Raw genomic sequence first — 11,679 nt, 5'->3', positions numbered from 1 at the left:
GTTCACCCGTTTAGATCTGCCAACAAACGAATTCGTTCGTTAGTCTCCGTTAGCGGACGTTCGTCCGATAGATTTTTCTTTTTCCGTTTATTTTCGGCCAGAGACCTATCCGCAAATAGTTTATCGCAGTTTAGCCCCTGATCTTCAAACTAGCACAACTTTTAGCTCGTTTGTCCAAATTAGACGAAACCAACGCCTAAATCTTCAGAGCGATCCCCTCTATCTAGTAAACCAACTTGAACATGATATTGACAATTTAAAACTTGAGTTTAGTTTAGATTAGTATTTGATCTTATTTTGTTTGTATCTTGAGTTTCGTAGCTCTGTTTGAGTTGATTCTTTTTGCTGATCATAGCTAATCACATGTACCGACTGTTAACATGTAATCCACATAAATATAATGCTGTTAGATTTGGTTTTCTGTTTATATTAGCTATTTGCTTGTTTCGAGTTTTATTTGGATCTTTTCTCATTTTCTTCTTGCATTGTTTGCTTGTTTGCTCATGTATGCTATTGTTTGTCTATGCTAGATTTTTCTGGAGTGCGAAGCTTGTTACTACGAATCTCTAGAGTTTTTCGATCGTCGGCAAGGCAAGTTACACTTTGATCATACTTTTTCATACCCAGTTTTTACTATGCATTAGTTTTGCCCCTCAAATATTTGCATGAGTAGGATTGGGAACATGTGGTTTGGTTGTAGTACTTGAGGCAGGAACCTATTACCTTTGATCACCCTAGGAATATACGTTATGTGCAATTATTGCTTAGCCATGCTCGTAGACGGGGATTGGATTTATGTACATGGAAGTTGTGAGGGATAATAAATTTTGGACAATATTAAGGTGGCAATTTTAATACACATCTGGGTGGATTAGTTGGGGCACCTGGAGAAACCAGTGTTTGCCCATTGAGAAATCCCGGAGTACCCGTGTGATTTTTCCTCGGTCGCCACCCAGGCTCAAAGGGATCATATGATATTTCATGCCTAGAAACTTCCGTGTGCAGCCACAAGCCATTATGGGCTCTAGCATAGTTGAGTAAGTTGTGTGAGCTCTTGAAGAGGTGGACTAGCAGATGCAGGGGAAAGTAGGTGTACCGGTCTACCCAGAGTAGAGAGTTAATGCTTCAGAAAGACTATGTCTCGATCTTTCGATCATGGATGCGGTCGAGCCTTGTGGGGAAAAGTGCGCAACCTCTACAGAGTGTATAAACTAATCATGGTTAGCCGTGTCCCCGGTTATGGATATTTCGAGTATCTAGAAGTGGATATTATTGTTGATCTCATCACTCTTTAATTAATGAATTGTGTTTAATGATGATACTTGTTTAATGTTGGGATTTGAGTCGGAGGAACCTTCTCAAATATTGGTATAACTTTGTAGTAAACAAAATTTATTCCTTTGCTGTAGGGAAAAATTAGCTTTATGCAAAACTTTAAACTTAGAGCCTCCACCAGCCAAATATGCATGTAGATGTAGTTTTTTGCATTCATTTTGCTCTATAGTGTAACTCTGCCAGCATATTCCATGTGCTGACCTACACGGCTGTAGCGTCTCATGTTGCAGACTTTACCGACGAAGAATAATGTGCGATAGGTCGTTGTCATGCACTCAACTATGCCGTTGGAGTTGATTGACTCATTTACCTTCGAAGCTTTCGCGGTTATTTTGCTTAGATGGCCTTCAGTCATATTATTTGTGTAACAGATACTCTTTATGAGGACTTCGATGTAATAAGTGTGTGATTGAAACTCTGTTATAATTCCTCGAGTACTGTGTGTGTCAGCATACCGATCCAGGGATGACACTTAAGCACAGAGACTTCGTTCCATTGGGATCGTGGTCGCTACAGTGAGAGGTGTGGGTGCGGTGAGAGAGTGGCTGAGGTCAGGATAAGGCTGGGCAGGTAAGCTAAAAAAAATTGGATAGACAACATTTATGATATTGTGCGAGAATTTGGTAAGCGCATCAAGTATTTGTAACATATTTTTGTTAGATAATAGTATTATATTTATACATCAACAAATTACCTTTTTAATCAATTTACATTACATGTAAAGTGGACTTCATTTATTACCCGATCGTGTCGTTTCTCTACTTGAGAAAATTAACATGCAAATTATGTTTACATATCTTCACTAAAATAATTTAAAAGCCCGTAGCAACGTCGGGCATTCTACCAGTGGATCTTAGGAAAGAGTATACTCCCTTCTAAATTTAAAGAACTCAGGCCCATGAGGCCGTTGCGGTTTAACCGACTCCAAAGCTCAGGACAAAAATGAGCGAAGCGGCCTGCATCGAAAGAAAAAAAAAAACAGAAAGCAAGCCCGGCCCGAGTGAAGCTACCCTTGAAACCCTAGTTCGCAGCTCTCCTCCCATTGAGAATTCTCGCCGGCGGCGGCGGCGTCAGCCATGCCCATGGATGCGGGGAACAACGGGAAACAGCGGCTGCAGGACAAGTTCGACCTCCTTGCGAAGGAGCAAGGGTACCGGAGTCGCGCGGCCTTCAAGCTGCTCCAGCTCGACACGCTCTTCCGTTTTCTCCCGACGGCTCGCGCGGTGCTTGATCTCTGCGCCGCGCCTGGGGGGTGGGTCCAGGTGGCCGTCAGCCGCGCCGCCCCCGGCGCCTTCGTCGTCGGCGTCGACCTCGCGCCCATCCGCCCCATCCGCGGCGCTCTCTCTCTCAAGGAAGACATAACTGCCAGTGCCAGGTGCGGCGCCGCCGTGCGGCGGCTCATGGACTCGAGGGGCGTCACGTCATTTGAAGTCGTCCTCCACGACGGTGTTGGACGAAAGAAAAAGAGAGGAAATCGTTCCGTGTGCGGTGGCAACAGTGCATCGGCTGCGCAGGAGGCCACAACCACGCAGTCAGCGCTTGTCATGGACGCCGTGCGCCTAGCTACCATGTTCCTCGCCCCCAATGGCACCTTCATCACCAAGGTATGAATGATGTATTTGTTTTGCGGGGTGAATTCATGATCCGAGGCTTCTTACACAAACATGTGATAAATATGCTTTTTACATGTTTTGCAGTGTTTATATGTAATAAAAGTTTGTCGGATATATTAGCTAGTGTAACTAAGCTTTCATGGTGGATCAGTACTTTACCTAGTGTGATAAACATAGTGGATCATATTTTTTCTGGTAGCTTCTTGGTACTACCTCCGTAACAAAATTTAAGACATTTTTGCCGTTCAATTTGAACTGAAAAAAAGGAGTTACGGAGGTAGGTAGTTTTTATGTTGATGCCTTCTTGCAACACTCATTTTTTTTTAATCTCCATCAGTTCTTCAATCCGTTATGATGCAGATTATGACTCTTGATGTTGTTCCCCTGTATGAAGTGCACATCTCAAATCAGTTTTTATTCTCTTCAATAGTTCTTCAGGTGTCAAGATTACAAGGCTGTAATGTTCTGCCTGAAACAGGTGTGTTTTGATCACAGGTTTTTAAAGTGTTTGTTTTGTTAGTTATTTTATACAAGTTGCTATTAATGCATCAAATGTACCCATTTACAGCTATTTGAGCGTGTTCATCTGAGTAGACCTGTAGCAAGTTGGTCCACGCCTGCTGAAATTTATGTTATCTGTCTGAGATATAAAGCCCCTGCAAATATTCAACCAGAACTTCTTGATTTGAAGCACCTGCACTTGTTGAGTGTGGATGCAGAGAAACGCAAGCGGTAGGTATTTTCTCCCACATCATTACTGGAATTTGTCTATTTTTTTGCATATCTTAGTGGCTTATGTTATGTGATATCGTTTGTCACAATATTGTTGCTGGCTTCTGCAAAGGTATGGCGCCTCCACGCGAAGGTGTTGGCTTGCCTCACAATGTACTTTGTCATATGGTCTCCGCCATACCTTTGTGGCATCAATAGAATGTTGTGCGCCATCTGACATAGAGGGAGAGGGAGAGGGAGAGGGAGGATGAGCTTATTTGTAAAGTCAGAAAAGCAGTTAAGCATGATTATTTTGTAGAGCAGTAAATAGGCATTAAAAACAGCTGGCATTGCTGTTCTTTTCTTCAGGATCTGTACTTTCAAACTTTGAATTGCAGTCCAGTTTGGTTGGAAGTACACTGTTCTAAATTTATATCATATACTATTTATGTAGGCAGGAAAGCACAGAAATCTGGAAAACTGGTCTAGCATCAGATTTTATATGGTCTGAGGCCCAGACACCACTAGAGTTTCTTGGTTCCTTTTTGACAATTTCATTTGACGATCCAGCATCTCTGCCTATCAAGAATCATGAGCTTACTACAGATGAGGTAGTGGAGTATTGCCTGCCTAGCTTCTCTTCTGTCTTAGTTATGACCCTGGTTGCTTGTACCTTTGCTGTCTAGCAGATAAAACAACTCTGTGAATATTTGTTTGTGCTACGTGAAAATGGCTACAATCATCTGTTGGAGTAAGTACCTTTCTTCAGTTCCTTTTCTATCTTGTAATTTGCTTCTAGATTATGATTATCCAAACATGTCTATTAGTTACGCGTGCACAGAAATTGGTCCTGTCAACCTCATACGAAATTGATTTACAATGTTAGATGGCGCATGCGCGTAAGGAAAGCACTGTCGTCATGTTCACAGGTGACACCAAGGACTGATGGGACTGCGACGGACAACAAGGGCAGAGAAGGTGACCAAATTTTACATGAAGTGGAAGGTTTGAAGAATGTTGTTGATAGAAAGAGAATGAGAGTGAAGTGTCAATCAAGGCCTCATGCAAGGGTATTGCCGTTATGAAATGTAATTGTAATTGTAATATTTGCTGCGATGTGGGATTAATTTAATTGTCTGCTATGTGTCTCTTCATTCCAGGGTAAAGCACACGAGGCATCAGGAATGCAAATTGATGCTGCAGAAGATGGTTATGGTGATCCTGACTTGTTCCCTACTTGCGCTATTGAGGTATCTTGCTGTTTACATAGTCCTATCTGTCTATCTTTGCATCTGCAACATTCCTGCTCCTGAAGTTTTTTCTTCGGCATTAAGCCTTTATTATAACTAGAGAATACCCCGCACGTTGCTGGAATCGATTGCAATATATTTTAGTGATTTGATTGTATGAAACATGCATAGTTGAATTACTAATATATGAACTAAATTTTAAAACAAATTATATATTGTATTTGATTATTGTGTAATCAAAAAATATTTTTAATATAAGTGGCATAATATAATGGAAAACTTTTTCCCATGCATGTTGAGTGGACCTTTGATGAGGTGGCATGTGTGCTGGTGTGGAATGTGTGCATTGGATCGACTAATAATGGAAAACTTTCTCATGCATGTTGTGCTGGGCCTTTGATGAGGTGGCATGTGTGCATGTTAAGATAATAGAGGTAGTGGGTATGGACTATTTAGGTATATAGGATTATAGTCAAATACTACAGCAAAAGTAGTCGATTGAGGCGGTTTTATACTAATGTAGCAACGGGTAAAACTGTGGCTACAGATGCTAGATATGGTTTTTGCGCCCGTCTAAGGTGTTGCCATAGCCTCCGTCTCAACATTTGAGATGGGTTTGACAACCGTAGAATCGGTTGATAGACATGGCAAACTCAAATTCAAATCAATCTGCTTGAATTTGAAAATACATTCACAGTTTGAGTTAAAAAGTATATGCATTGGTAGTAGTGGGCACGTACCGCCGGTATCAAAGGTGTTGTAATTGTCATTGAATAAATAAATATAATCGTCATATGCAAGTTTAGCAAAAGCCAACATTTTTATTCCTTGTGAAATGTTATTACAATTACACTCGAGCATGAGCATGGTTACGCAGTCCCTATTACACTGTCAAGTAAAGGAGTCCATCTAGTAATTTAACTAGCCAGCAGATTGTTCTTGTCCTTCAAGCGAAACACATTGAGCTGCCTCTTATGTTTGTCTTCCTTCAAGCTGAAACATTTTTTACTCCATAAATCTGAAAGAACAAACAAACAATTGGTTGTGATTAAATAAGTGTTTAGTTAATTACACGGGATCAGCATTTATTGGACAAACGAGTCTATTCTGACTTCAAAGAAGGATTAAACAAACAGCAATGGAAATTGCCACAGTAGAAGAGTGAATGTTTAAAAACCTGAGAACAAATTCGTACAAATATTAAGCATTCTTTTGCCAATGTCAAATTGAACTACTTAGTATTCCTGCAACCACGGAGCAAATAATTTCTCACGTTAAGTATACAAATAGAAGGAAGAATATCATGTTCTACTTGATACTTCTTCGGAATGATAATTACCTGATGTCAGGTACGTGCACATGGCAAAGCAAACGTTTTTTATGGCAATTTTAGTTGACGTGAGGATGGCAATTTTTGTGTACAAGCATGGCAATTTCCTGGCAAAAAATAAACTAAGACAGATTTGCCATGCTTGCCCACTAAAGTTGCCATCCTCAACAAATATAAATTACCACAAAAAACGTTCATTTTGCCATGTGCACATACCTGACGTTCGGTAGTTATCGGCGTCCTACTTCTTAGAGCATCTCCAACAAGCGCGCAATGCGCCGCGCGCTAAAAACTACTTTGCCGCGCGCGCTTCGCCTGATTTTGCGCGGCCCGCAGCGCTGGCTCCAACAGCCGCGCTAAAATGCAGCGCGCGCGCGCCGCTCCAGCAGCGCGCAAAAAATGCAGCGCACATAGTCTGCTTTCACATGATGCAAAATGCGTATATCCAGACTTCTCCAACGATATATAGTTCTACTACGTCCACATAGCCTACTTCTACGATACAAAATAAAATTGGCTTCTCCAACGATATATAGTTCTACTACTACTCGTTCTCAAACTCAGACTCTGCCTCGGTGATGTCCTCCTCCGACGTCTGAGCATAGGCGTCAAGGAACCGCTCGTCGCGGGAGTCCCAGGACGACGCATCTCCTAGCGCCATGTTGTATTTAGCGACCGCCTTCCGTGTTTGCTTGTCCTCGCGATAGGCGGCTCGCGGCTTCCTCCTCTCCTCCCTCTCCGCCCTCCTCTCGGCGAAGAACTGTTCTTCGTTGATGATGTCTTGCGGGAAGCGTTGCCTCCACACCGCCATGGCTTCCTCGTCCATCTCGGCCAGGCTAAGACGGCGCTCCCGCCTCCGGTGTTTGCGACGATCCTCGTCAGTGGTAAGCTGCGGGAAAGGCACCAACTCCTGTGCCCGCTCCCGCGTCGACACGTCGGTGAAGTTCATGTCCCAACGTGACCGGCAGAGGCGCCACGCCGCAGCGTCGTATGCGCGCGCGCCATCCTGGGCGGTGTCGAAGGTTCCGAGGCCGAGGCGCACGCCGCCGCCCGACTGAATTGAGGCGGAGTAGGTGCTGGACGGAAGCACGCAGACGCCGCGGTAGCCTGAACCTCCCTGGCGGCGAGGCGGCATGGTGGCGCGGTGGTGGCGGCTCGGCGGCGAGGAGGGAAAGCAGTGGAGAGAGCGAGAGAGAGCGGCAGATGGCGCTGCAGTTTTATAGGCGCGCGCGAAGCGGCGCGCCAAATCTTGCGCGCGAGCTGCCGCCTTTTCCCGCGCGAGCTGCCACCTTTTCTCGCGCGCGCAATCGTTTCCCGCGCGCGCTTGTTTCCCGCCACCGCTGGAGCGCGTGAAACCGGTCGGCGCGCGCTAAAAAGCACTTTTACCGCGCGGGCGCGTCTTCTAGCGCGCCTGTTGGAGATGCTCTTACCAGGACGTGAGGGTGACAAGTCAAAAATATCTTTGGCAGATAACTTGATAGTTTTTATGATCCCGATAAACAAGTACAAGTAGAAAGGGAAAACAATTTACTGCTGAGACTAAAACTGAGAGGCTATTATGTCCTCAGCAGTTAATCAGCTAGTTGTGGTTGCAGAGGTGAATCTGCTAGGCTGCAGCAGCTACCTCGTGCCATGTTCATCGGCATCTGGGAGATGAATTGCATCAGGATGGAGGCAGTGGATCAAAACCAAAAAAGGAAAGAATCGATGGACTTGAGCCTGGAACTAGTAATTAGCAACATATATAAACTCCTACTTTTATGTGACTTGCGTGTTTTCTGCTCAGCTGACTTGCACAGAAAGACCCCTATTGTTTAGTAATTTGGCCCACAATGGGGAGGACTAACCTCAAAAGTACTAGAAAAGCCCAAATTGCAAATAGGCCTATCCAGACTTCCGCTTCCAGTGGGAACTGCACCGGCTGAACCGGACGCGCTCATCACTCCACGTCGCTGTCGTGCAACGCTTGAGCCCACAGCAGCAGCTGATCACTTGTAAGTTGTCCTGTGCCATGGATGTGATCTGATGGAGGCTGGAACACTGGGCCTTGACCAGAGCTGGTGAGATGGATCCAGCCACCACTGATGCTGCAAAGTCTTGGATTTGTTTTGGGTTCTCATTAGGAGATCAGATCGTAGTTCCTTCCGTACAAGTCGATGGTTATTTAATGGGCATTTGGATAACTTCCTCAAATAAAAATATTTAAAATAGTGGATAACTTATTCCAGTGTGGGTGGGTGTTGTAGAGACGGTTTACACGTCCGTGTATTGGGGGTGTCTCAACAAAGCGTTGGGTGCTGCTTTCCGTTAGAGGTGAAGATATGGTCTTTTTACCCGTATCTCGGATCACTGTTTTGTTGCAGTGTAACACAGTTGGGGAAGTGAATCTTGTTCTATCATGATATTTTTATGTTATCTTCCCAGTAGGACATGCCTTTTTTAGCTTCTAGTAGTACTTGTTTAAATATCTTGTGAGCTCAGTGAGATTTGTGTTTGTGCTTTTTATAGGGTGGAAAAGAACTTCGAGCTGTTGAGTCACCACTGCTAGATTCGGAAGAAGACATCAGAAACAGTGAGAACGAAGAAACTCAAGCTTATGAGGACTCTGGTGAGGAAATGGATTATGATCAAGAACAACAGAGGTAAATTTTCTGACACGTACACCCACACATAATACAATAAACAGGTCAGATATAACTTCATATCATTTTCAAGAATTACTGTAAACCCCACTTATATGTAGCAACAACCAGGTATGGCGCTCAGATCAAGGGGACGCTCGATGAAGCTCATGTGCCTTTTGTGACTAAAAGGTGTGGAGAAGTCAAACGTCCGAGCAAACGTGCAAAGCAAACCAATCCCTATGACAATACAGAGGTAATATCAACCCTAATTCATATGATCGTTAGCCCCAAGAAGGATTGATAATAAGAGATGATGTGCCCTGCAAAGGGGTTCCATGTCATTATGGATTTTAACGGGAAGGTATTGGTGGATCCACAGATGAAGGTCAACAGGTCTAGCAGATCGGCTCAGGGAAGAAGGGTGGGCAGTGGAGGCTCCAAAGGAGGGAAAGGGAAGAAGGGCGCTGGTGGCCGGAAAGGAGGCATGCGACGGAAAGCTAGGCAGAAGGCCGGCAAAGCCGATGAACTGGAAACATAACTCCTGCTGAAATTTCCAGCTAGCCAGCATGTCAGATAGCTAGCTGTTGTTTTTATACATTGTACTCCCTTTGGCTCTGGAAAGACCAATAAATTTTCTCCGAGATCGAACGGAGGCTAAAGTTTGTAATAATAATCGTCAACAACTACGCTACTAAATAGATCTCTATCTCTATGTAACATTTACCTTTACCTATTTGTAATGTATATATATATGTATAGTAAACTGGTATTTGCTTCTGCAATTTCAATTATATCAATACTTTATTTAATTTACACCTGTTTATTACTTTTGGAAATATCTATTTATCGGGACAGATAATACCCCATTCTAGGAAGGGCTGAGGTGGGTATTATATCTAATGCTCTAATGCTATTAAAAGAGCAAACATTTTCTTCCCTAGCCGCACCCCATCTATAAAGTATGCACAACAACCCGAACGAATTAAAGCCACATGGTTAGACCCACTCAATTAGATCTAGCCATCAAAATAACTAACCCTCCCCGAAAGTGCACTTACCAGTTTCTTTTTTGAGAGTACATGCACTTACCAGTTTCATGGGGCAAACGAAAACACGCAGCCCACGCCGCTGGGAACGGATACTCTAACATCATGAAGGGATGTCACGAAGCTACATTGCAATCCTAGTGCAAAACGAAGAAGTGATGTCACGGGCATTGTAGCAAAGACACTGTGCGCAGGTACTGTTTATAGAAAATAAAATCTGAAATTAATTTTATTGCACCATAATTTTGTTTGTATGTAATTTTTGTAAATGTATACAGTAGATTTGTAATTTGCAAATTAATTCAAGTCATTTTAGGCTTAATGATATGGATACGAAGAAGGAATGTCAGGATACTGTATGATCTCGTTCCCACGCCGCCTCGCCTCTCCGGCCGCACAAGTCTCTTCAGGCTAATTTTTAAAAATAATATACTTTTTTTAATAATTTTGAGAAATATTACACCATTTTTATTTTTATTTTTAAATAATACGGCGTCGGTCACGTGGAAGTCGGCCGCGAGTAAGCCGATAGGCCTCACATCCCTGCCCTTCCACTCGGCCTGCGGGGCGTCCAGTCGGCCGTGGGCAAGCCGATAGGCCCAGTCGGCTTCCCGGCGGCCGACAGGAGGCTGGTAATTAGATTAGCCCGTGGGCATTGTGTTTGTAGACGAGGTTGACCGGCGCATCCACATACGTAATGAAACAATGAAACGACGCTAGCAGCTAGACGTAGTTGATCATGCCAGTTCCGATGTCTCGAACCGCACGCGCTGCCGCCGGCTGCCATACGCCGCCGCCGCCGGGGACTCCATTGTGTCCGACTTGTCGCCGCCCGTGGCCGCGCGCACCACGATGCTCTCCTCGTCCGCCGGCTCCTGCACAAGTCAGTGTCATTCTCTGTTAATTGCCGGAGTTGCTACAAGTCACTAACTGCTATGGTGCCCTTCCAATCAGTCCATGCATGCATGGCCAAGTTAGTTGTCTACGCGAACGATCAATCAACATGGCATGCATGCATGTAATACGTAGTACTCCCTCCGTTCCTAAATACTTGTCTTTCTAGGCATTTCAATAAGTGACCACATACAGAGCAAAATGAATGAATCTACACTCTAAAATATGTCTACATACATCCGTATGTAGTAGTCATTTGAAATGTCTAGAAAGACAAGTACTCCCTCCGTTTGAAATTACTTGTCGCAGAAATGGATGTATCTAGATGTATTTTAGTTCTAGATACATCTATATCCGAGACAAGTAATTCCGAACGGAGGGAGTATTTAGGAACGGAGGGAGTAGTAATTTGCATGCACAAGGCTAGCTAGCTACGTAGGTTTATCGAAGCCGCGCCGGTCATCCTCGTCTACAAACGCAATGCCCCACTGGCTGGGCTAACCTGTCGGCCTCCGCCAAGCCGACTGGGCCTATCGGCTTACCCACGGCTGACTGGACGCCCGCAGGCCGAGTGGAGGGGCAGTGACGTCGGATGGCCACTTGTCGGCTTACTGTAGGCTGACTGAAGCCTGTCGGCTTACCGAAGCCAGTCGGCTTCCATGTGACCGACGCTGTATTAATTTTTGAAAAAATAAAAACAGCGTAATATTTCTCTAAATAATTAAAAGAAGTGTATTATTTAAAAAATTAGCTCTCTTCGGTAAGCACAAAGTGGACACGTGGGGCGACCACCAATGAAGGAGGCCACACGGGAGCCTGTGGCGCCCACACTCCCTCGCCTCTCCGGCCACATCGGTCTCCTCCCTAAGCACGTGG

The 11,679-nt window shown here is 44.4% G+C and overlaps 1 protein-coding gene across 1 annotated transcript; it reads left to right on the top strand.

Annotated features, from left to right (window-relative positions):
* Positions 1-2,296: 2,296 nt before the first annotated feature.
* On the top strand, positions 2,297-9,654 carry LOC123159408 (adoMet-dependent rRNA methyltransferase spb1). The gene is made up of 10 exons (XM_044577237.1): positions 2,297-2,939; positions 3,379-3,426; positions 3,517-3,680; positions 4,114-4,270; positions 4,349-4,410; positions 4,546-4,729; positions 4,820-4,909; positions 8,748-8,881; positions 8,993-9,116; positions 9,243-9,654. The coding sequence occupies exons 1-10, from the start codon at positions 2,412-2,414 to the stop codon at positions 9,399-9,401; spliced, it is 1,650 nt and encodes a 549-aa protein (XP_044433172.1). The 5' UTR covers positions 2,297-2,411; the 3' UTR covers positions 9,402-9,654.
* The last annotated feature ends 2,025 nt before the right edge of the window (positions 9,655-11,679 follow it).

This window comes from Triticum aestivum, chromosome 7B (assembly GCF_018294505.1).
Source record: "Triticum aestivum cultivar Chinese Spring chromosome 7B, IWGSC CS RefSeq v2.1, whole genome shotgun sequence".
Classification (NCBI taxonomy): Eukaryota; Viridiplantae; Streptophyta; class Magnoliopsida; order Poales; family Poaceae; genus Triticum; species Triticum aestivum.
This window is presented reverse-complemented; position numbering and strand designations above follow the sequence as displayed.

What these genes read in the sequence shown, in the direction of transcription:
- LOC123159408 (XM_044577237.1), top strand. Translation starts at nt 2,412, where the DNA reads ATGCCCATGGATGCGGGGAACAACGGGAAACAGCGGCTGCAGGACAAG. An exon ending in TAATGTTCTGCCTGAAACAG is followed by an intron (nt 3,427 to 3,516) that starts GTGTGTTTTGAT and finishes ACCCATTTACAG; the next exon opens with CTATTTGAGCGTGTTCATCT. An exon ending in TCCCTACTTGCGCTATTGAG is followed by an intron (nt 4,910 to 8,747) that starts GTATCTTGCTGT and finishes TGCTTTTTATAG; the next exon opens with GGTGGAAAAGAACTTCGAGC.